This window comes from Misgurnus anguillicaudatus, chromosome 19 (genome assembly GCF_027580225.2).
Source record: "Misgurnus anguillicaudatus chromosome 19, ASM2758022v2, whole genome shotgun sequence".
In the NCBI taxonomy this organism is placed as follows: Eukaryota; Metazoa; Chordata; class Actinopteri; order Cypriniformes; family Cobitidae; genus Misgurnus; species Misgurnus anguillicaudatus.
This window is the reverse complement of record NC_073355.2, coordinates 26,037,247-26,062,836: the sequence shown is the minus strand read 5'-3', so window position 1 is coordinate 26,062,836 and position 25,590 is coordinate 26,037,247. Positions and strand designations below refer to the sequence as shown.

At 37.9% G+C, this 25,590-nt stretch overlaps 1 protein-coding gene across 10 annotated transcripts in view; it reads left to right on the top strand.

The window, feature by feature from the left end:
• kcnc3a (potassium voltage-gated channel, Shaw-related subfamily, member 3a) overlaps positions 1-25,590 on the top strand; it is a 60,727-nt gene that overhangs the window by 19,861 nt on the left and 15,276 nt on the right. For 5 of the 10 annotated variants that reach the window (XM_055193955.2, XM_055193957.2, XM_073857279.1 and 2 more), the window contains exons 3-4: positions 16,097-17,081; positions 20,915-21,121. In XM_055193955.2, coding sequence (XP_055049930.2) covers positions 16,097-17,081; positions 20,915-21,121 — 1,192 coding nt within the window. Of the gene's footprint in view, positions 1-16,096; positions 17,082-17,621; positions 17,681-20,914; positions 21,122-21,710; positions 21,837-23,245; positions 23,267-25,590 lie in introns of those variants that run through there. The other 5 variants (XR_012359238.1, XM_073857277.1, XM_055193951.2 and 2 more) reach the window with 3 other exon arrangements.

Here is a 25,590-nt window from a genome sequence, read left to right as displayed (position 1 = left end):
TTCTGACAACTCCCCCTGTCGCTCAAACGTCCGTCAATATTACTGCACCCGAGGTCGAAGGGCTGCGAACTAAGTGCTCTTCCGCCATACAATATAGTTCTCATTATTATCTGCTTAAAATATCAGCACGTTTTATTTTGTGCCACCATACTTGCGCATGTTAAGTGTTTGGTGGCTTCTAAATTCATCCCTGTTTGGATCCTAAGGAATGAATGGGGCTAGGCTAAACGCTAACACATTCACGACGCGCTGTACAAAGAGTAAGTGCACGCATTGATAAACGATAGGTATGTATTTATTTGTCTAAGTTGAGGTATGAACATAGTAAAATATTGAAAAATGGTGGTGTTTTCCTTTAAATAAACGTATGCAGGTTTAGATCAACACGAGGTAGGTTGACTTATTTAGAGCATAACATGTTTTTAGACTTTAAAACAAATAAAATCAAAACTTTTGCTGACTTTCCATTTTCTCTTTGAAGATATCACATATCTCTTAGTCAGTTATTTTCTCTCTCTCTCTGGCTGGTGGAGGTACCAGATGATGATCCCTTAGGGTTCCAGGTCTCTGGACCCGTCCATCCTGGTGTTCTGCCAGATCTGCATAGCTTGTCCTGCTCTTTTCCCAGATGGCTGTTGCGGCAATTCTCCCTCATACTCTCTCTCTCTCAGTTGACTTTTTCTCTTATCAGTTTTTCACATTCAAACAAATTATGCTTTAATCAAACAATCTTTACTCATACACACTCATGACCACGTTCACGAGTAGTCAGAAATTCAACGTGAGATCAATACTAAAAGCATGAGAATGGTCTCCCTGGAGAAGGATATCACACCTTACAGCAAGCGGCAATGTTTCTGAAAAAGAGGCAATGCTGTGTACCAATAAATGAGATGCTTTAATACCTTCTTACCCATCAGCTTCTGTAGTTCACTCCGATAAGTCTGCATATCAATTACACTTTCCAATGCTCTCATCACTTGATATGGTTTTATAGCTTTGCTGATGCAATATATAAATACACGACTCCACGCATATGCTGCAAAATAACCTTTTGCTTAGCAGTTATTTCCCTAAACCCTTTTTCTCAGCTCCCAGGTTGTAGCCGTGATATCATTTTGCAGTGTAGGCGTGTATGAGTGGTTGTTGTGAGAGACGGTGCTCCCTAACTTTCCAGCTTTCAATGCACCAGAGCTTCTCGCTGACGATATAGGGGAATCTCAGTTTGGCAGCGTAACGTTGTGGCCTTGGCTGCGTGCTGCAGGAGAAAGGAGGCGTAGCTGGCAGGTGTCTGTGTCATTTTCACCGAACCTTGTAGCAGCCACTGCACAGAATACTCAACCAATCGGCGTTTAGCATACAGAGCGGCTCCTTGCACAGCAGAAAGAGCCACCAAGAGCTCACTCGCTTTCTCTCTCTCTTCTCCCCCTCCTCCCACATCTCCATTCCCTCCTCTGCGTTTTCCCATCCTTCGATCTCCCATCTCCATGCTCATTTTATGTCTTTTCATCAGCGCTCCATTGATTGTTTTGTTCTTTGCCTTTTTAATGTGACTTTACATGCGTATGTAATAGGAAGGTTGGGTATTAAAGAGAAGGTTCACCCAAAAAAAAACTCGTTCTGTCATTTAGTCATTTGTTTTTGTGTTCCATGGAGTGTTTGGAACAATATAAATGGTGACCGAATTTAAATTTTTCTTTTTAAATTCAACACACTGCAACGTATGGATGGATTTCCTTTTACAGAACGACTCTTACAGCAGCCCATTCTCGCTCTCCCCTCATTTTTAGTTTCTCCCTCTCGTTTTTCTTCTCCGCCCCTCCTCCATGTGTTTTCCACCTTTGGTTCATGTCATTATGGTGCAGTAAGGCAAAAGAGGCAGAGAGCTTCAGGCAATACATTAATGTGAGGCATGCGAATGCTTCTCCTCCCCTCTCCCCACCTAACTCTCTACCTTTCCCTTGCTGTCTCACTAACACGCTTGCATAGCAGATTACATTAGTGGCCAAATATGATCTTTTCTTCAGGACGGACGACACTCGCCTGTCTTACAGTATGCATATAGCAGAAGGCTGCACATTTTTGACATATTAAATTAGATGCTTTTAGTCAATGGATTGTATCAATTGATTTATAATTAAATCCTCTCCACCACTCTTTGTTTTTCATTTAAATTATCCTATTGATTTTTTTTGTGCTGATTCAGTGCAGTGAATCTGCCGCATGCACGGAGTGCTACCGATTACCCCTTGAGATGTGCACTGCACGCGCGTGTGCTTATGCGTGTGTGTACTTATTTATTAGTGTATTTCATTTGGTTGTTATTGTGGTTGACTGTTTAGGCATATAGCTATTTAATCATATCCTTTGTTTGTAAATAAGCTAAACACTATTGTCTGTTTTACTCTATAGAGAATATGAAAGGACATTGGGTCTCATTTACTAATTTGTATATGAAATGTGCGTACATATGTTTTCAGAAACAAATCATGTTTCAACAAAAGCATTCGTATCAATTTTTTTCTCTAAATGTACAAAAAAATTCAAGAACAACTAATACCACATGTATGCAAACATCATGTACGCTATAATCAAATACTATATAATTATAATGTATATAATAATGTTGATATAATGAAATGTACATTATTTTTTATATTCTAATATTTCCTAAATGATATATTATTATATACATTATCTATATTATTATACAGATATAGCCTAATTATTTTTTCTGAAAAATTACAACAAAATCTTCTTGCTTCCTCATTTTTCAAATCTCTATAAATGAAATTGTCTGCTTAATATCTAATGTAAATGTAATGAGAGGTCCAAACGTCAATCACTTGATCTCCACCGATAGCAAACCCCCCCAAATCGGAAACAGAACATTACAGATAATAAATATGATCATGGGTTTCTTTTAGCTCTTTTGCTTCGATGACACTGGACTTAAAATTTTTGTGGACAAACACGGCACAAAGCCTTTACATGGAGCTGTTTGGGCGTGTATTATGCAAATTGACAACCTTGTGCACTACAAATTCACTACGTAAGAATACGTATAAGAACAAATTCATGTGCGTACGCATGTGTTGTGAATTAGGCCAAACGTTTTCGTGAGAAGTTCATATGTGCGTATAAATACGATGAACGTACCCAATTAATAGTGAATGAGACCCATTGTCTGTTAGTAAACAATCATGTAAGTGTCTTTCTTTGTCTTGTTAAGGATGCTAATATGAATAGATATCAAGTCCGTTAAACCTGAAGCGAGTTTTTTTTAAAGGCTCTTTCGCTTGATCATTTCCATTATGTTAGCTATAAAAAGGTGTTAGCTTTCATTATATTAGGATTTTAAATGATATTTGTAAAGTCTTCAACTAAATACCCCCAAAATGAAAATTCTGTAATTATTTACTCACCCTCATGTTGATCTAAACCTTTATGAGTTTCTTTATTCTATTGAACACAAAAGAAGATTTTTTAATTAATGATGGTAAGCACACAGTTGACAGTAGGTCACTCATTGACTTTTCATAGTAGGGAAAACAAATACTATGGGAGTCAATGGGTTTTAAAATATCTTTGTGTTTAACAGATGTAAGTAAATGATGACAGAGTTTTCATTTTTGGATAAACCATCCATTTAATGCAGTTATAATCATTACGTTTTCAAGGCACAATTATTCAATTTTTAGGTTTTTAGGTTATTATTTTGTTCTAATGTAATGTTGCACGTGCTGTGTATTATGACTAAATGCCCTGTTTAAAGTCCCTGTAATGTCAATCTTGAAAATTGCTTCTAATAAAACATGCCACAAAGACTGTAAACTATGCAGTACTGAATTGCAGAGTTAGATCGTTAAACAGTTTTTCACAATTTCTGGCCCGATAATACACTTGAGCCACCGCGCATGGCCCCTCCCCTAACACAATCGCTAGCATCCATTTAGGTCATAGCCGTATTTGAAAATTGAGAGAGAACACAGCTTTCCCGCGAGTGGGCGTGGTTTCAATGCCAACAGGGGACACGCCTCAACCGCACGAGAGCAGAGAATGCTGCCTATTAATCGAAGATTTTGATAACTTTTTTACTTTTACGTTTTTTCCATCATTCAAATTTGGTTGGGTGGTTAATAACACATTTTTCTGTGGTGTGACATTTTAATATCTGACTTTACAGGGACTTTAAAGGGATAGTTCACCCAAACATGAAAATTCTGTCATCATTTACTCACTAACATGTTGTTATTTTGAGAAATGTTTGTAACCAAATATTTATGGGCCCCATTTACTTCCATAGTATTCTGTTTTCCTACTATGAAAGTGAATGGGGTCCCTGAACGGTTTGGTTACAAACATTTCTCAAAATATCTTCCTTTGTGTTCATCAGAACAAAGAAATGTATGCCGGTTTGTAACAACATGTGAGTGAGTAAATAATGACAAAACTTTCATTTTTGGGTGAACTATCCCTTTATGTGTGTTGCATTCTTACTAAAAATCTACATACGCACAAAAGCCAAAAATGGCATACGCCCAAAAATATTAAAACAAAGTAATGTTCCCTTTATGAATCAAAGATTATTTGCAAGTGTGATCCCACCCTGCAAGCCCTTTCTCCCATTAAGTTTGTTTTTATATATCATTCACAACCTTTGCGTGGGAACTGGCGTACGCATGTTTCCAGCCCTGTTTTGTGCAGACGCATGCTTTATAAATACACGCATGCTTTTCCTATTATTGTAAATGATGATAATAGGAATGCAAATAGGTATCATTTTATTAAACCTCAAAGATTTTTGAGGTCTTTTGATGTATTTAACTTTAACGTCATTTTGAGACAAAATTTTCTATTTTGACATGACATGTCATTGACATAACTTCTGGTTATAGCGTATTTGAAGTCTAGCATTGTCCTATTGTGCAAAGCTGGTTGTGTGTTTTAATAACCCTGTGTGTCACAGGTGACTGCTCCTCTGTGCTCTTTAACACTCTTTAAACTCAACAGTCTTTAACATATGTACAGTTGCATGCATCAGACAGATGCTGCAATGCACTGACATTTAGTAGATTGTGTTAGCGCAGAATCTCTCTCACTTTCTCTCCCTTTCTCTCTTTGTCAAATCCGATACCGAGTCCAATGTCAATCTTTCACTGCTTTTGGAAACAGTTCATCTCAATAGTTACCTGAGAATTCCCTAATAGTTCCTTAAAGTCTCCCTTTACACACACACACGCACGCACGCGCACACACACACACACACACACACACACACACACACACATACATATATAGCACTGCTGGATATGAATAGAACAGACCTGAGGTGCAGAGAGCAACAACATGAAAGAAGAAATGTGAGAACCCACTGCGCCTCTCAGTTTTCCCACATCAGAACTGTAATTCCGTCTTATACAGAAAGAGGGCGCTGTCTTATATGCACCATTTATCTGAATATAATAACCTAAAAAACCCACAAGCAATTATGCTGCAGTACCGTTTACGAATCCCACTCATGTGTGTGGTGTGAAACGGGTCTTAAAGGGACGGTGTGCACCAATTTGTTTATGCATGCTGGTCACTCACAAACACATTTCTCAGGTGCTGACCTGAGGAAACTCACACATCATTACACACTGTGATTACATTCACACACATGCTCTTTATTGTATGCTGTACATGAGTTTGCAAAAACAGATTTTAGATGATCTCTTTTTTAAAAAACCCTAACCGAACAGATGTTTGAAATCACAAAAGCCTCATTTGCTGTAATGGCTCAGGAATACAAAATGTTTGTGTCATTTTTATGGCTAGTTTTTTCTAGTTATTACACAGATTTCTCTAAATGTGCAATGTTTTTACCTTGTTTATAGTAACATAATGCACTTATAGTGTATACATAATTTTGAGGCTTTGGTGTAATTCTCAAATTTGGGGTAATTTGCCACGTTATTCTCAAAATCACAGAATGTCCTATTCATTACATTGATGTTGCGAACACTAAATTTCTTCTTAAAAGTGTCTACAAACAGTGTAATTTATATGTATTTTTTACAGTCACAGTGAAAGCATTAATATTACTGTAAATCAACATCTATGAAGCTCATTGTCTCTTATGGGCTTGTTAATTTATCATCTGGGATTTACAATGTTTACCTGTTAAGTGATCAGATTTGTTCGGTTTTCAGCAGCCAATACCAGACCATGGATGCATGCTAATACATGTTATTGTAAAATTATTGCTAATTATAGTATACAGGAAACAGGCACAATAATAGTATATTGCAAACTTATTTAAGTTACCAGTGAAAAGCCTTATGCTGGAGTCTAAATGAAGTAATCACAAATGAGTTTCTACACCAAGCTAAAAGATTACACTCCTCATTAGGAATATGGAATGGGTCACATAATATTTTTTGGCATTGCCTCAGAAAAGCTTGTGTATTTTCTGCATGGTTCATTGTTTTTCTTACCTACTATATGATTTTCATGGCAATCTGCACTTGGCAAGCAATGTAAGATTGTAGCTGAGCTCTTAAGCTCTCATAGCATGCTGTTATTGCATACTAAATTAGACTTTTTGAAGACAGAACGATAAAATAAACAAGCATAATATGGTTTACCACACATAGACTGAGTTTGCACAGTCCTGTGCTGTTGAATACAAATTTGTATTATTGGTTGACCAACTTTAGATGTGTTATCAATCATCAAGGTGACAAACTATGAGCAAAAATGAGCGATTGAGTTGTCATGTAGTATTCAACACAGTCTCATGTAGATGAGTATAAATGGCACGAAGTGTGAAAATCGTGCAATACATTATACGCCAAATTCCAATTTGGTGTGCATATGATACGCCAGTCCTTCCCATTGATTTAAATGGCGCATCTTTTTTGTCGTTTCATTTATTGGTTTCTCAATATTTTTCTGTTTTTTAAACCATTTTCACTTGGGTTTAGGGTTAGATTTGAGATTTGCTTAAGGAGGTTATTTAATATACAGGGTTTTCCATGTTTTTTTCTATTTTTAAGCCATGGTCGCTTGAAGTTGAATCGGGGTTAGAATCGGGTTTGGGTTAGGATGTCATTTTTATGTAACAAAACTTTGCCAAAATTCTTTATTTTAAAAATAGCAAAAAATTGAGAGACCAATAAATAAAACGACAAAAAAAGATGCGCCATTTAAGTCAATGGGAAGGACTGGGGTATGCACGCCAAATTGGAATTTGCCGTATGTATTGCATGTATACGCAACTAGATTATTGGAAGTTTACAGCTTCCCGTGATACTACCAGCCCAGTCTCACAGGAAGCTGTAAACCCCCAATAATCTAGTCTTAATTCTTTTTTATTAAAGTGCATCTATTTTATTGCTAAAACAATGTTATTTTGTGTATTTGGTATAATAGAATGTGTTTGCGTGGTTTATGGTAAAAAACACATTATTTTCCACATACCGTACAGTTTTGTATCTAAAGATATACTGCTCTCCTCAAACGCATTGATTTTGTACAAAACTCATCGATCTGAAAAGCGCTGTGTACCTGATTGTCCAGCTAACCTGTATGTTGTTATTGGCCTGAATACCTCTGATGTCAGCTGGAAATGTGATGCTCTTTACCATCTTTGAAAGATTTGCTCACAATGCAATGCTGACAGGAGTTAATTTACAAGCTGTAAACCGAGTCCAAGCGGGAGGATTTATGATAATATTTAATATTTCCCTATCCGGGAAACCGCCCCATAGAGATAAGAAATAAAAACCCGCTTTGTCCAGTTATGATCAGCTGTAAGGCCGAGCTTTCGATGTTGTTATGGAAAGGTTGGTTGTTTTTAGTCACATGACCTGCAATCGCTTGCGGCTTCCAGCGCTCTGTCTGTAACTAATGTCGGAAAATATTGGCGAACACGGCAGCCACGTATCGGCCGATGCCGATACACATAAAACTCGCAAATATGTCCGGCCGATTTATCGGTCTATCACTAGTAAAAACCTGTCTGTAAAGTTGAGTACTTTCTAATTGATAGAAGTACTTTGATTCAATCTGCTACTGGAAATACGATCTCAATTTACTTCTTGCCGTTCTTCTATCATTCTAGCACTTTGCGATACATTGCTTCCCTTAAGTTTAAAAGTCAGCCAGTGGTTCTTAAACTTTTTGGCATGTGTTTGGTGCATCACTTCGTGCCCTTTACAAAAAAAAAGAAATAAAACAGTCTCAGACTTCAAATTTTAATTAAACAAAATGTTAAAATACTATATAATGTATTAGTAGCTTAGTAGTATAGTAGCTGTTTTAGATTATAAATCAGTTTTATGCAGATTGTGTTTTTGTCTAGGAGGTCCAGTGTTTGATAAATGATAAGTGTATTTAGTCAGATTTGGCCTATATTCATTATTCATGTAGAAAAAAGAACGGGGAAAGCAGGACAGACAGGCGAGATAAATAATAAAGTAGGCCAGGAGTACAAGGTGGAAATGACCACATGATTCAAGATACAGTGAGTCATGCAAACTGTGATTTGTGTTATACAGACCAGGCTTTACGCTGATAACAAAAATTAAGGTCACTTTATGTCTAATGAAAGTTGCGGACAGAAAAAAACCCAAAAAGATAAACATTCAAAATTGACTGGAAATTAAGGGAGGGATTTACTCTTTTTTTACATAGATATATATGGAAGGAAGTAAAATATGGTAAAAGTTCTGGTCGTTTAAATCATGACATCTGCACCCTTAATTGTATCCACTTCCCATCTCCTCTCATCTGCTCTTTAAACAAGCCTGCCTGAGGACAGATTGTTCACTTTACTAGAATCTCTGCCTTCTGTTTTTCAATACTCCAGACAAATCTATACTTCTATTTTTAGGCCACAGCCAATGTGTATTCATAAACACCAACTGTGGATGACTTATTAATGATGGAATCATTTATTCAGCAGTGGTTTTGGCTTTACATACTATGGAGCGCAGTGTGTCCATTTATTTCAGTTAGTCCATTATCGGTAAGGTAGTGCCTGTTCAAAAAACCTGGTCACCAGAATGTTATGTGCTGGCTTACTACCTACATTGGTTAAGCGACCATACTGGTTGACCAGCATATATTTTCCAGATAAGCAAAAACTAGCTTGGACCTGTATGAAACTTTTTAGCAGATTATCAAAGCTGGAAATATGTCAGAGAAAAGTGCTGCAATGTTTATGAGAGAATGCTGTGTGCAGGTAATTCATGTAGTGTGGCTATAATTTCCATTTCTGAAGATGTCCAGCTACTTCAATGCATTGATCGGCAGCTGTGGTGTAAACTGTCATGATCACAGGCACTACCTAGCACATGTTTACACATACCACTGATCTGAGATCAGTGAGAGAACTCTAAGGCCAGAGCTTTGACATTTTATGCTTCAAAGATTGTGCAGTGTTGTTCTCTGTGCAACGTTCTGCACAATGCTACAAAATATTGTTTTGTAAGACACTGCATTGGGTTTTGATCTCATCAGGCCACCAGATTTGCTAGATTGTGTTTTTTCAGACCTGCTCTGCAGGCAGTTCCTACAGAAAAACAGCAGGTGTGTCCCATGAAGCTGACACAGTGGCTCTGGGAAAAGCATTTAAACGCTCATGTTGGAAATACTCCATTTACTTTGTATTTCTCACATACTAGCAAAAGGTTCTCTTGAGATTTCTGGAATATAGTGGGACATACTAATTTCATAAGGACTTATGTTGGACATACTGATACAGTATTTAGATAAATATATAAAATATATTATATATGTTTATACTACGGGTCCGTTGAATGCTTGAATCTGATTGGCTGATGAACGTTCTGAGGTGTGCAATTATTTTCGGGGAAACGCACAGCGAGCATAGTTCCAGGCAGCTCTCTTGACCGCATTAAAGTTTCATATCACTTTGCATAGTTAACTATAATAACGGACTAACATAAACAACATGACAGACGATTTTTCGAGGGAATAACAGCGCTGTTTAGAGATGCACAGAGGTAGCCTCGTTCACACAATCTCTCTCTCTTGCTCGCCCTCTCTGTCTCGCTCGCTCTCTTTCTTTATTTCTTTCTTTCTCTGTGTCTCTGTCGCTCTCACTCTCTTACTAATAACTTCATTAATAACTGCATTAGAATACTATCAACGGCTTAAGCCTCAATTGCCTGCTTTAAAATGACGTTTTGGAACAAGAATCCCAGAATCCCTTTAAATATCATGTGATCGATGTCTTGAGGTGTGGTAACCGTAGTATAAGCATAATAATTGACTCCAGGTCTTTGAATTATTGAAAAATAATGCACACCCAAGGTGTAACAGCCACTCCGCTTTGCGTCGTGGCCGCATCACCACCTCATATTTGCATTTTTTAATAATTTCAAATAACTGCCCCTCGTCAATTATTCCTTACATATAATATTCATTTTTAAACTCTACTTTAATACATGAATAAACTCTAGTATTGTGTTTAAAAAATAATACAAACTTTCTTGAAAAAATATTTTGAAAAATAGTCTGAAAAATATATGCAAATAAAAACAATATTTTTATTTGGAATTTGGGAAAAATGTTGTCAGTTCTCAGAATGAAACAAAAATGTTTTTTAACTTTTTATTTAATGCAGTGCTTCTCAAATAGTGGGGCGGGACCCCCAGGGAGGGGCTCGAAGCGACACCAGGGGGGGAGCGCGAGACCCCAGGGAAAATACTTTTTCAGGAAGTGATTTTTAAAGACATTACACCCCAATCACGCTGATAAGCCGCTTGCATTTTTTATTATTATTTATTGATTATATTTAATTTTTAAGTATCAAATGGTCAAAAAATATTATACTTTAAATAAGGATTGATTTTTTTATTTCAGGCAAATTGATGCATTTTAAGTCTTTTCTGTTACAGACTAAAAAACAATGTTAATAAAGTTATTCTTTGTTGTAAGTTGATCGATATTTCTTTTTTTGTGTTTTCTTTTTGTGTTTTCTCAATGTTAATAAGGATACAATGTTTTGCAGATGTGTAATTTTATAGACAAATTATACTATTTACAGTCGGGGCGGAGAGTTGGGGGGGGCGCGAAATGTCTACCTCTTCCTAGGGGGGGGCGTGACAGAAAATAATTGAGAAGCACTGATTTAATGCAAAGTAATAGTAATATTCAGTAAATAGTAAATTCAGAAAAACTGAAAATATTTTTGGATTGGTCTTTAATTTTCCCCCAAAGCTGAATATTTAGTTATTTTAATACACGTCCAATAGTTACATTTTTTTTTTTTGATATATGTATTTAAATTTTGGCTAACCACAAAGACTAAACATAAACATACATGATATTGACCAAGATATTGGTGACTTGCACTGCAAACGCTCTTTTTTTGTCACCTAGAACAAGCCTGTACATCTCCTGAATCCACACAGTTGCAAATTTTTTTTTAATGTATCCCATTACAGTGTACAATTTCTTTTAATATAGGAAATACCTCAAGAAAATGAAATAGCATTGTTCAACCAGACAGTTCATCAGGTCATATATGCTCCTGAATGATTGTACATATTATGCTTGATGGTAAACAAATGGTTGGTTTTTGCCATTTGTAGTAATAAACTTGAGAGATGGTGGATGGAGGGCATTTGGGACAGCGAGCAGACTGGACTCAAACCCTCATCTCCCATATGAGCACCCAAGCCCAGTGCGTCTGGAGCTTATTATGAGCTGTCAAGATAAGCTTGTGTTTGACAGTAATCATATTCCTAGATGATGCTGATTCTCAAATATTAGTTTATATGGCAGGTGCATACACGAGCAACACTCAAATTTTGACTTTGTATTGTATTGTGCAAGTCATGCTATTTTGTCCTGGCCTGTTTAAGATGTTCCAGAAAGTTTGATTGTATCAAATAGGCTTGCTTTAGTGTCAACATTTAGTCTAACATTTCACAAAACATTTCTTCCCAGAAAAACTTGATGGTTATGGAAATGTCCATAGTGGTGTTGCATCTTGTAACAGAATACAAGAATGAAAGCACAAATATGGGTTGCAAACAGCCATTAGAGGCATGTCCACAATCCCAAGAGTGGAATTATGGCTTCATGGTGAAGAGATACTTTATTTCAGGAGAGTTTCTCCTGCTGGAGTTCTTCTTTATCCTCTAAATCTTTAAAGAGTGATATTCTCAGAGTCCATTCAACAACTGTGGAGCCAGACCGCAGTGAAAACTCAAGGCTTTTCTTGCATATAATTCAAAGTTTGCTTTCTTTAAGAATTAAAAGGTTGAATTGTGCTCACAAAGCAACTCGCAGCTGCAGAGGAATAGGAACATGTTCATTTTTAACAGGGATTGGTGGTGATGCGATGTGTGTGGCACAATGTAGGTAAGAAATTGGTTAAAGTTGTGCAAATGCAAATGAACAGTAAAGCAATATTATAGTAAGATAGTTAGATATGATGATAATATGATTCGTTCCATAACCACGTACTGTAAAGAAAGTGAAAAACTTGAATCATGCACTTCTGCGATTTATAAACAATTTTACAATTTCAAAATGTTATTTATGTAGAACTTACTGCTTGTCAAAACTGAATCTTATTTTAAGAGGCATAACATAAGATTTTTTTAAAGATTAGTCCATTTAAAAAAAAAATTACTCACCACCATGTCATCCAAAATGTTGATGTCTTTCTTTGTTCAGTCGAGAAGAAATTATGTTTTTTGAGGAAAACATTCCAGAATTTTTCTCATTTTAATGGACTTTAATGGACACCCACGCGTAACAGTTTTAATGCAGTTTAAAATTGCAGTTTTAGAGGACTCTAAATGATCTCAAACGAGGCATAAGGGTCTTATCTAGCGAAATGATTGTCATTTTTGGCAAGAAAAACAAAAAATATGCACTTTTAAACCACAACTTCCTCCGGTCCTGTGACGTGCCACCGCGACCTCACGTAATTGCGTAATGACCGCGAAAGGTCACGTGTTACATATATGAAACGCACATTTACGCACCATTTTAAACAATAAACTAAAACAAAGACATTAATTAGTATCATTCCACATACAACAACGTCGGAACGGTCCTCTTTCTCTACACTTGTAAACACTGGGGCGGAGTTTCGATACGTCATACGTGACCTTTTGACGTGATGATGTATTGCGTGAGGTCGCGCTGGCTCGTCACAGGATCGGAGGAAGACGAGAAGTTGTGGTTTAAAGGTGCATTTTTTTTTCTTGTCAAAAATGACAATCGTTTCGCTAGATAAGACCCTTATGCCTCGTTTGGGATCGTTTAGAGTCCTTTGAAACTGTAATGTTAAACTACATTAAAACTGTTAAGTGTTGGGGTCCATTAAAGTCCATTAAAATAAGAAAAATCCTGGAATGTTTTCCTCAAAAAACATAATTTCTTTTCGACTGAACAAAGAGAGACATCAACATTTTGGATGACATATGATTTTTTTTAAAGAAAATTGACTAATCCTTTAAAAGTTAGACTAGTTGCTACATCAACCTAATGTCCTCTAACTTGAAACATGCAATGCTTCGGATCAGTTTATATGTTCTTAAATCTCTCTCTCTCTCTCTCTCTCTCTGCTCATTGGCAATCTTTAACCTTTCCTACCTGCATTGCTTTGTGGACTCAACCACAACAATTGTTGAATTTTTGCGTAAAGAAATGGCTCATCGCCGGCATCTGACACAAAATAAATACACATACGTTTGTTGTTCACTTGTATTTTGATTTTGGTTCTTTCATGTATCTAGAGCAGAACGTGAGGAGTTCTGGTGACATCGTGAGAGCCGATGTGACACACAATCTGGTCCCTCATCAGGATTTTGAGGGCACGACAAGATAGGCTTGTTAAATTAGTTCATGCTAATCGGGTTGGGGAATTAGTTTATTCTCCCAGGACGCCTCAGTCCTTCATTTGACTGCTACTGCTTTATCATGGGAGGATTGACCTGACTGCAGTTATTTGAGATATGCCCTTAAAACTGTTTTTGAGGTGTCTCAATTCAAATGGTTAAAAAGCCGGTACTGTCAGAGGGCTTTTCTGCGAACTTCATGCGTTATGCGTTACTGAACATGATGTAACCGTCAACCATGATGAGCCACATGTGGGCAGCTTACATGTACTTCATTACTTAGTATATGATTCGTCAGTGTACGGAAACGAGAAAAGGAGGTGGAGAAACACTCCTCCACATAAGAAATGGTTTACCCCAGTTGGGGAGATGTCAGAAAAGGGGGAGCAAGCGTAATGTGAGCACTGCGGAGGGGAATAGCAGCGGCAGCATTGTACACATATAATTCTGCATAGTTGCCGGTAATTACAGGATACCTCAAAAAGATTCATGATATAGATGCGGATGCTGGCACTGAGATACAGGGATAATATTGATCACAGCTGATAGGAGAAAAGAATGTAGGCTTTAACATAGCCAATCAATGCACATATATCTGCATCATGACATCTCTGTTGTGAGATCTGGCCCCTCCCTTAGCCCCTTTTCCATTTCCTGATGTTATTTCTCTTTTTCTAAATTTAAAATCACTTTCCTCCATCACAGCTTTTTGTGTATAGACTAGTACATCAATCTTCTCTGTTCTCCTCTCCCGTCCTTACCCCCCTTTTTTCCAAAATAGTCTGCTGCTGGTCCCTCTGCTCCTTTTCTGGTGTTTCCTTTAGTACAATGTGTCAATGAGACTGCTGCATTCACACCGTTTCCATTATTTTTCTGTGCCTTGAGCGATTGTGCTCGTTCTGTTTGGGAGTATTTGGTGCCCTCTGTCTGCCGTATAGCTGACTACGCATGAGACAGACCTCTGCAGTGGTCCAAAATGCATCACAGCAACCTTGGATGTAAAAGTGCTATACAATGATATATAGACGGTTTAATGTGCAGAATGTCAATGATGCTATTTACCTGTAGTATGCAGGTGTGGATGACAAAATGTTCTCATTTTCCAGGTAAAGTAGCCTTTACTGAGTAGAGAGATTAAACTTGTTACTTGTTGTATACATGAAATGTTGCATTTAAAAATAATATAGTGCATATAGTACCATATTAAAGTATTTTCATGTTGTTATGATGTTTACATCGCAAACTTATTATTAGAGTAAGCATCAGTAATATACTTATAATTTTAATACATTTTAATATACAATTATGTGTTTGGTCAATTTTAACTTAATATTGTTCTTTTTTATTTTTAAACAAAAAATGGTTGTAAAAATATTGAAAACGATGACGCTCCCAATATGAAGACTCAACCATTTGAAAACAAGATGTTTTATGCTTTAACCTCATAAGACCTGGATGTCCACATACCATTTTTTTGGTGTTTGCACCATAATACTTAATTTTGTTTAACTGGAACCTGTTGTACACAAGTGTGGACAATTACACTGCTTAATTTTCAAAGAAAAATATTTGGTTATTATATTTATTGCTTCTTCCTAACCCCAAAATAGCTGGAAGAAATCTGAAAAAAGACAAACCAAATCTTGGGTCTTAGGAGGTTAAAGGTGCAGTGTGTAATTTTTTAGAAGCATCTCTTGACAGAAATGCAAAACAATATACAAAACTATATTATCAGGGGTGTATAAGACCTTTCATAATGAACCGTTATGTGTTTATTACCTTAGAATGAGACGTTTTTATCTACATACACTGAGGGTCTCCTTACATGGAAGTCGCCATTTTGTGCCGCCATGTTTCTACAAAAACCCTTAACGGACAAATTTTTTTACAAAGTTGTCTCCGACGATGACATGTTTGTCTGGTGGCGGCTACTGTAGCGTCTCTATGCGTTTCAAAAGCGAGGGGTGAGCCGTGGACTAAGCCGTTAGTTACATTTCGCAACCTCACCACTAGATGTCGCTAAAATTTACACACTGCACCTTTAAAGGTCCTCTGAGTTGTATGTAGACAGACGTTATACAAGCCACTGTAAAAATACTGAATTCAATAATGTGACAATAGTATATCTCAGATTTCACTTTTGAATATTAATGTGCTCATCTTCTCATCTCTTTTTGTGTCTTCTTCCCTTTTTTCCTGTCTCTTCTCTCTGTCTCTGTTTTTAGTATGTGGCGTTCGGCTCGCTTCTGTTCATCCTCATCTCCATCTCAACATTTTGCTTGGAGACGCACGAGGCCTTCAACACCATCTACAATAAGACAGAGAACGTGACGGTGGGAAACGTCACGCGGGAGGAGGCTGCGTTTGAGGTAGTGACGGATAACTGGCTCACCTATGTGGAGGGAGTCTGTGTCATCTGGTTCACCATCGAGGTGTTCGCTCGCGTGATTTTCTGCCCGGACAAGGCCGAGTTCTTCAAGAGCTCGCTGAACATCATCGACTTTGTAGCCATTCTGCCCTTTTACCTGGAGGTGGCGCTGAGCGGACTCTCCTCTAAAGCAGCTAAAGACGTGCTGGGCTTTTTGCGTGTCGTGCGATTCGTCCGAATCCTGCGAATCTTCAAGCTCACGCGCCATTTCGTGGGGCTGAGGGTGCTGGGTCACACGCTCCGCGCCAGCACCAACGAATTCTTGCTCCTCATCATCTTCCTCGCCCTCGGAGTGCTTATCTTCGCCACTATGATCTACTACGCCGAGCGCATCGGCGCGTCCCCGGACGACCCCACGGCGAGTGCCCACACCAAATTTAAAAACATCCCCATTGGCTTTTGGTGGGCGGTGGTGACCATGACGACACTGGGCTACGGTGACATGTATCCAGAGACATGGTCTGGTATGTTAGTGGGCGCCTTGTGCGCCCTGGCGGGCGTGCTGACCATTGCCATGCCTGTGCCCGTCATTGTGAACAACTTCGGCATGTACTACTCTCTAGCCATGGCCAAGCAGAAGCTACCCAAGAAAAAGAACAAGCACATCCCACGGGCTCCACAGCCTGGATCGCCCAACTACTGTAAACCAGATGCCCTGGCCATGGCCACTGCCTCACCGCACAGGCTCATGGGTAATGTGCTGGGCGGTATGGTGGGCTCTGGGAGCATGGCGGGAGACTGTCCTCTTGCACAGGAGGAAATCATAGAGATTAACAGAGCAGGTGTGTGTGTCCATGTGGGTCTTAAATTACAAAATACATATTTTTGCTATTGACAAACAGCACATGTCCTATGCTTTGAGATGTGAGTGTGTGTTTATATGCACTTAATGCTGTCATGAACATTTTGTTTATAGACCCATGACCATCCCCTATAAGTTTTTATCACTCCCATCACTTTAACAGGGTCTGTTTTAATAATCTTGTGTAGGGAAGCGTTCACACAGAACACCTTCTTGCATTCAAATGAAATAAAAGTCAAAAAGTAGTACAAATATTAACTCTCATGCACTAGCAATGCAAAACTCAATGGCTCGATTTCCAGATTTCTGCTAAAATGCCTGAATGTGGCTTTGGATAAAAGTGTACATTAAAAAGTAATGCAAAAGAAGCATGCTCTGTGTGAACCGCTCTTAACACAGTAATAATGTCCTATAATCTTGACAGAAATGTTATTTGAATTATAGTAGGATTAAATTTCAACACTGCAAAAAACAGCATCTTAAATTACATCCCATCATCTCTTCTCCTGCCCTCATCAAGCCCTCCAAAGAGAAGGAAATATAATCACGAATATCCTCAACCAGCTTCAGGCTCTGACAGTGAGTGGATGATGGACATGGAGCTGTTTGTGAACGTGTTTGTGAGTGTGTGTGTGTGTGTGTGTGTGTGTGTATTTTTCTGTATGTGCGGGTGCCAGTCAAGATCAGTTGTGAGCTCATGTAGCCGAGAAAACTCCTTCTGTCATATCTGTGCAGGACGCGGATATACACACCCCATGCTAAGATTAACATGAGGCAGATTAGTCACAACACTCTCAGATTAGCCTGTGCCATATTTGGCCTTTACCAAAAGCTGACATGTTTCAGAAGCCGAATCGGCACGTGATTTTAAACGGATTCTGCCAGATGCGTCATAGATCCAACATTGCATTCGCAATAATTTGATAACAGAGCCTCCTCTGATGCGGATGAAAGCTGTCGTTTGGCGCTCCTCCTCTTTGTTTCGCTCATTCTTGGAGTTCTCACAGCTGGAAGTTCCAGAGGACATAAAAGGGAACATAAACATCCTAAGATGCTCGCTGCGAGAAAATACTTGAGCACATGTGCCCTCCTGTAGCTTCAAATCCCATATGCCCTAACACCTACAATACTGACATCATATTTGTCATGTGGACAGATGATAAGGCTTTATGAAGTACTAAAAAAAGTATAAATGTTATAATGAAGTAATTTGCCTGCTGTCCCCATGTGCAAGTGAGTGAGTGTTGAGGAAGCTTTGAAACTTTTTCGTCAGCTTTAAAATAACTCTTAAGTAAAGTAGTTAAAATGCAGTCTTACTACCCTTTTGAAAATATAGTTAGCTGCACTAATCTCCTAACTAACACAATGTCACATTGAAGCTACTTGAAGCATATTTTTTAAATATGCAACTTCTGTGATATAATTCATAATTTGATCTGAGCAGTATTTTGTAGAACCAAAAAGTTTTTAAATAAATGAGCAAATAGCATTATTTTGGATTGTATATAATATATTTTAAGAGTCACGTTCTTCCTGATCTCATTTTTCAAACTTTAGTTAGTGTGTAATGTTGCTGTTAGAGCATAAATAATACCTGCAAAATTATAAAGCTCAAAGTTTAATATATTTTCTTTAACAAAATTCTTCTTTCAAAGCCTGCAGCGAATGGCCGGTTTGGACTACAGCCCTCTACTTCACGGTTAAATGACGTCAATAAAACAGTTTTTTGACTAAACTCTGCCCACAGGAATACGTCAGTCACCAGCTATAGAGGGTATGCACGTGATGTCACCTTCGGCGAAAGTGACTGCGGTTACACCCACTGAGTGGCAAAAGATGCGCTGTCTTTTAAAATAATAATTTGTGTATTGTGTGAAATCAGCAAAAAAAGCGTCTAAATGGGAAAAAGCTGTTGTGCGATAGACTGTACTAACAGATTAACAAGAATTCGGAGCTATCATTTACAGACTGCCAAAAAACACCGAAAGGAGAAGTAAATTGATTATTCATGCCAACATCGACAGCCCACTAGGGTCACTATCAAGCAAAGGTTTAACTTTCTACTTAAAAGTATTTTTTTCAAGTATTTGTATTTTATCCGTGTTTTTCTTTGGAACACATACATTCCAAAGCATATTATCATAATTTTTACTCTACATATCATAAATAATACGTTTTTGTTTTACATTTAATATTTAATTAAATTAACATACTTTTTTACTCAAGTAAAATTACACAATTTACACAATTAGGTATTAAATAAATTTTATATGCAATATTAAAGAATACACAGTATGATTCTATGCTTTAGAATGTAGTTAAGGAACATTTTTTCCCAATACAAACACCCTAATAAAGCACAGATGCTTGGAAAATGTAACTAATGTAACTAAGTATTGTCCACCTCTGCTATCAAGTCCAAATAAATTCAATTTTTGCTGATAATAATTGTGAGTTATACTGACATTTTTGCGGCCGCCATTTTGCTAATGTTTTGCCACTCAACAGGGCGCTCCGGCGTGGTCACGTGGAAATGTGACATCAATGCATACCCTCTATAAGCTCAAACGGCACTGCTAAGCTAAGCTGTTGTCGAATCACAACACACTTAAACAAACTGCACAATCAGAACTCATTATGTATTTCTGGAAAAGGGGCTTCATGCAACAAAGAAGACATCAGCCCGTTTTTAGGACAGTAAAAACAGCAGTGGTATAAAGATAAGTAAATTGTGTAAAAAATACAGCTGTTTTTTACACATGAAACATGAACACATGTTGCGCACTGTAAACACAATCAAAGCTTCAAAAACACAGAAAGAACGGGACCTTTAACTAAATACAAATTTATGTAGACAATGCCGCCCAGGGACTCGAATGGAGTTTAGAATTCACATTAAAAAAGTGACTGATCATGATACACACGATACTTAGTGAAAAAATGTCTTATTAGTAAAATGCTTTACTTCCAAAAACATTAAAAGTACTTTCATGCTACTGAAAATGTTGTTTTGTAATGTCCCCTTTAGTTTATTAAACATAGGAGTGTGTTGTCATTATTTGAGTTATATGAGTTATATGATCTGGTTCTGTTCATCCAGGGGTTTATAAAAGGTTTATGGCCTCACTGTTAATAAAGTGTGTACTATCTAGTGTATATCTAATTCATGCATGTTGTAAACAATCATTTATCACACTTTGGCAGCTGTCCTGTATGCGTAAGTACATGATCATTTCAGATTTCATGGTTATGTGGATTTCTGCCATCTCGGATCAAAATTTGTAATTTCTTCAAATGAGGACCAATTGCGTAACAGGCCTATGCCTAGATCTTTTCCTTCCTATGCGATCTTTATTTTTATCTCTTCCATGTCTTTAGCAAGCATTGCCCGTGGCTTATTTCTGTAAATTGTTGAGCAGTAACTCAAGTCAGATTATATGTGACAGCTGTGTCGGAAGCTATAAGTACAAGTGCCCCTGCAGCTTCTTTGTTTGCGTGTGTGCGCAGATCTGACTCTTTTTTTTCCCCTGTGCTCATTCATTTTGTGTATGATGTGGTGTGTGCGATGTTGTGTGCCTGCTCCCCTGCGCCATTTTAATCAAGTGTCACTGATGTGCTTTTGTCCCATTTCCTCTTTCACTCTCATCCCCTTTTTTGTTATACATCCCTCGACTGTCTTCTTCACTGACCTCTGTCTTTTCACGTTACTACAACTATATATCATCACGTATAAATTACCGCTCCATCTAATTTGCTTTCGTTCCGTCCTTTATCTTTTCTTTTATTTATTCATTTTTCTTTCTGCATTGTCAGACTCAAAGCAGAATGGGGATGCTGCAAATGCAGCTCTGGCCAATGAAGACTGTCCCACCATAGACCAGGTGCTGGGGCCAGACGACAGGAGTCCAGCCACTGGTGGGTTGGGGACATGCACGGGGCGCGAACGTTACCCCCATGACCGGGCCTGCTTTCTCCTCAGTACCGGAGAGTTCCGCACCACAGACAGCAATGTCAGGAAAGGTATGCAACACCACTACACAAACACATCAGATTATACTCACACTATTAGCACAAAGAAAAAGAAAGGTAAGTTATTCACTTATTCAAGTGCTCAAACGCACATACAGTACATTACAAACAATACAGCAATTACACAGTTATAACGTACACAGAACAGGCCCATCAACATGTAACTTACATCAGAGTTCCTTTTCCATCATTCACAATATCAGTCATTCTGAATGGCAGTCATCATTAGCAAAGCTTCAGCCACCTGCAGTAACAATTCAATTTATAGCTTTCTAAGCAGCTATCTAGCCCTTGCTCTCATTCATTGATTTATTATTTCATTCTCTCTTCCTCCCCGGTCTCCATTCTGTGTCCATGCTTTTTAATCCCCCAACCATGCCTTCATCCGACTTGCTTTTGTCCAACTCTTCCTCATCTCGCCTCTTCTTACATCTGTCCACGTCCTGTATTCTTTTGCGCCTGCATGTTTTACTTGTACTGCCCTTCTCACCATACCACAATATTTTTTTTACTGCTGCCACCGATCCCAAATACACCTCCTTACACAACCAAATCCTAAATCCCCCCACAAAAACACTAGAATCTGCAGCCGACTACCCAGTCTCCCCCCGAGGAGCGGAGTGGTTCAAGCCGGAAGGGCTACTGCTGCAACAGGACCTCAATGCGAATTCTGCCACTTCCTGGATCAAACCATAGTGAATCAGAGGTAACCATAAAAAGCCACTTGTGCTGCAGCATAGGAATTAGCTGAGTGCACACTTGTGAATTTGCATATTAACATACATCTGGCACCTTTACAAAAACATTACAAATACTATATCAGTAGTCACATTCTCAACGCACAATACTGAACTGTACTCGACACAGACACTCAGCTCACTTTAAGCTTTCAGAGAGATTGGTGCCTCTATGAAAAATGCATGATGGGTAATTTTTACTTTACAGTAAAAGTACATTATGTATTACAAGAAAACCGAATGCTTTTAAGTGTATCGGGGGGATAAGGCATTTTATATATTCTGTCTGTGTGTTTTTGTATATTATAAGACTGATCCGAGTATTAAAATGTTCACAATATAATCACAACAGACTAAAGTCAATGTCCGATTCCTCTCTCTAACTCGAATGTTAAGAGTTTGCTTGGGATATAGTATTACTGTAAGCGTATAAGTGATGTTAAATTATATTGTTGGTATATTTATAGTCTTCACTCCCTCATCATCCTCAGTAACGTCACAGCTCTGTCTCTTCCATTCTGTCTTTCTCTCCATCTCTTGTTCCCTTTTCTAGTAAGTTTCTGTCACTTTTTTCATCAAGCTTCTGATTTTTTTACTTCCTATATTGTTCACACACTTTTTTCTTAACTATACTGTGCACCAGACAGAAAGGGTACTACATGTTAATGCTTTAATGTTCACAACATAACCCATGAGACCATAATGGTTTAACACATTCAAGTAGGGCTGCATAACGATTAATCACGATTAATCGCAATTAATCGTTCGCAGAGTGAAAGTTTTTGTTTGCATCATATATGTTTGTGTGCTGTGTATTAGGGATGCACCGATATGGAAATTTTGGCCGATACCGATAACTCTTTAAATTTTGGGGCCGATAACCGATATCTATAGGCTGATAAATATTCATATTATTTTCACAATGAAAACCTCGCAGACCGCAGACATCTTGTTTTGCTATGAGACCGATAACCGATAATATTAAAAATAAGCAGTTATTGGCCGATAACGATATGTCGGCCGATATATCATGCATCCCTACTGTGTATGATAATTATGTATATATAAATACACACACATGCATGTATAACTTTAAGAATTTTTTTATATATCAAGTATTTATATACTGTATAATATAGATGTACATATACACATGTAAACATTTCTTAAATATATACAAAAACTTTTATTACATTCAAGGTCACACACTAAAGGTTAAAAACCCTGAACATCACACGTTTGTATTAATGAACATGTGCCTTATATATTTATGTGTGTGAAAGATGATTTGTGTGTGTGTTTTGGGGGGTGTTGTATTTTCTGATGTGTTCTGAGGTGAGCTTGTCTGACGAGCTGTTGTTGTTATCTTCTTCCTCAGGTTGTGTCGTGTCATGCGTTTGTATGTCAGCTCTTGTTGCTACACCGTTACACTGTCTTTCCATGTTTGTGTGTGGTCGTGTGTGTGCACTGTATTCCATTTGGTGTTGCTGTGACTTCTTCCTCCTCCTTTTGCCTAACAGTGACCTTTCACCTTTGTCGAATGCCCCTCGGGTTTTCATTTGAAGAAAACCTGTACTCACTAGAATTGTGCACCGTGTTTGTCTTTCTAAAACGAAATGCTGTAATGTTTAGGGGTTTTGGTGAACAGTCACTGAGAAGGTTGTGTTAATTTGCTTTATCTTTTATGTTTTTGTTTAATAAAGCTGGTTTCTTCTCTCTCCTGGAACTGCCCTCCACTCTGGGGTCCACTGACCAGTGTTTCATCACAGCCAGCAGATGAGCCTCTCAAACCTTTAAGTCTGTAGAGTTCAACAGTGACCACTCACTTTTCTGTGGCATTGGTTGTAGTGTTTTTCCCATTCATTTTCTCTACATAGTTTAATACATTTATTAGTAATCAGTTCCATGAACCAAACTCAACAGCTCCTAGATGAATAATGACTTTATAAACTTTGCTTTAAAGCATTAAGTAAAAAACCTTTAAAGGAATAGCAAATAATGAAAATCACCCCATGATGTACTCACCCTCAAGCCATCCGAGATACATACAGTATGTTTATCACCTTTCATACACACAAGATTTTGGTTGTTTTGGAGAATGTCCAGCTCTTCCGGGCTTTATAACGGTAGAAAACTTTTCAGCCCAAAAAAGTGCATACACATTTTACGCAGGGCATAATGTGCATTGCTACCTGAAGCTAGTTATTAAAGTTTATAAAGTTTTAAATATGGATACATTTTTCTTACAAAACTGCATTGATTACCCTCAGAAGCCCTTTATTGACCCTCTGGAGCCGTGTGGATTACTTCTGTGAAGGATTGATGCACTTGGGGTTGAAAGTCCTGGACCCTGTTTTCTACGCTATAAAGCTTGGAAGACCCTGGACATTTTCTAAAATAGCTCGAATTGTGTTTGTCTGAAAGATGATGGACATATGTATCCCGGGGGGCTTGGGGGTGGGTGAATCATGGGGTCATTTTTATTTCCGGCTAAACTATTTTTTGCTTTGACATTGATCTTTTATAAAACAGCAAAGCGTAAGTCCCATAAAGTATTGCGAATTATGTCATAAATTGTATTCTTTTAGCTCAGTTGTATAGCATTTAGTCACGTTTAGTCATTTAGCAGATGCTTTTATCCAAAGCGACTTACAAATGAGGTAAACAATAGAAGCAATTATAGCAACACAAAAACAGCAATACATAAGTGCACATGGAAATTGTCTCATCAAGTCCAAAACAATATACATAGCCAAGGGTTGGTTAGTATATATATATATTTTTTTAAATGTGCAGATAAAGAAAAAGGAAAAAAAGGAGAAACATAGTAAGTCCTATATCAGGAAGTGAGGTAATGGGGGAAGAGATGGGTTTTTAGTCTATTCTTTAAGACAGCAACAGAGTCAGCAGATCGCGTCGTGACCGGTAGATCATTCCACAGTTGTGGAACAGCTCCACAGAAGGTACGCGATAATGTTTTTGAATGACAGAACCCAGGGATGTCATGTATATCGTAAAGAGCAGTGGTCCAAGCACGGAGCCTTGAGGCACCTCGGTATCGAGACATTGGGGTTCGGAGACGTCACCTCTCCAGGATACCCTAAATGACCTACCTGAGAGGTACGACTTGAACCATACAGTAGAAGCGCTGTGTTAGAGACACCCATAGCCATGAGGATCAACAGGAGGATGTGGTGATTGACCGTGTCAAAAGCGGCATCAAGTAAGATCCAGTAAGATCCCCAGGTAACACACATACTGATGAGAAATTTCTTTATAGAGTGTGCTGTAAGTCGCTTTGGATTAAATCGTCTGCCAAATGCATAAATGTAAATGTAATGAAAGTGGTATAACAGCTTTTCTAAAAGGTGAATCCGTGAAGGGCTCTATTCATTGAGAATTTGGCAAATCAACTTTTAAAATGAACTTTTGGTTTTGCTTATTATTAGATGCATATTAGGCTATTAATATTATTATTAAAAAATAACAACAAAGCTTAGTAGGTTTTGTTTATCCTTTGTATAAATGAATGTCTCTATAGAGAAAATGAAAGGGATTTTTGTACTTTTGCACTCTACTGACAAGGAACGTAAACATAAATATTCCAGCCATCTTCTGTGTCATGACACGGGACTCGACACCGAACCCAGGTCAGATCCTAGTGCAACTTCCTGACCTGTGCAGAAGCCTAATAAAAATGCTCTCTAGGGCTGTGCTGAAACA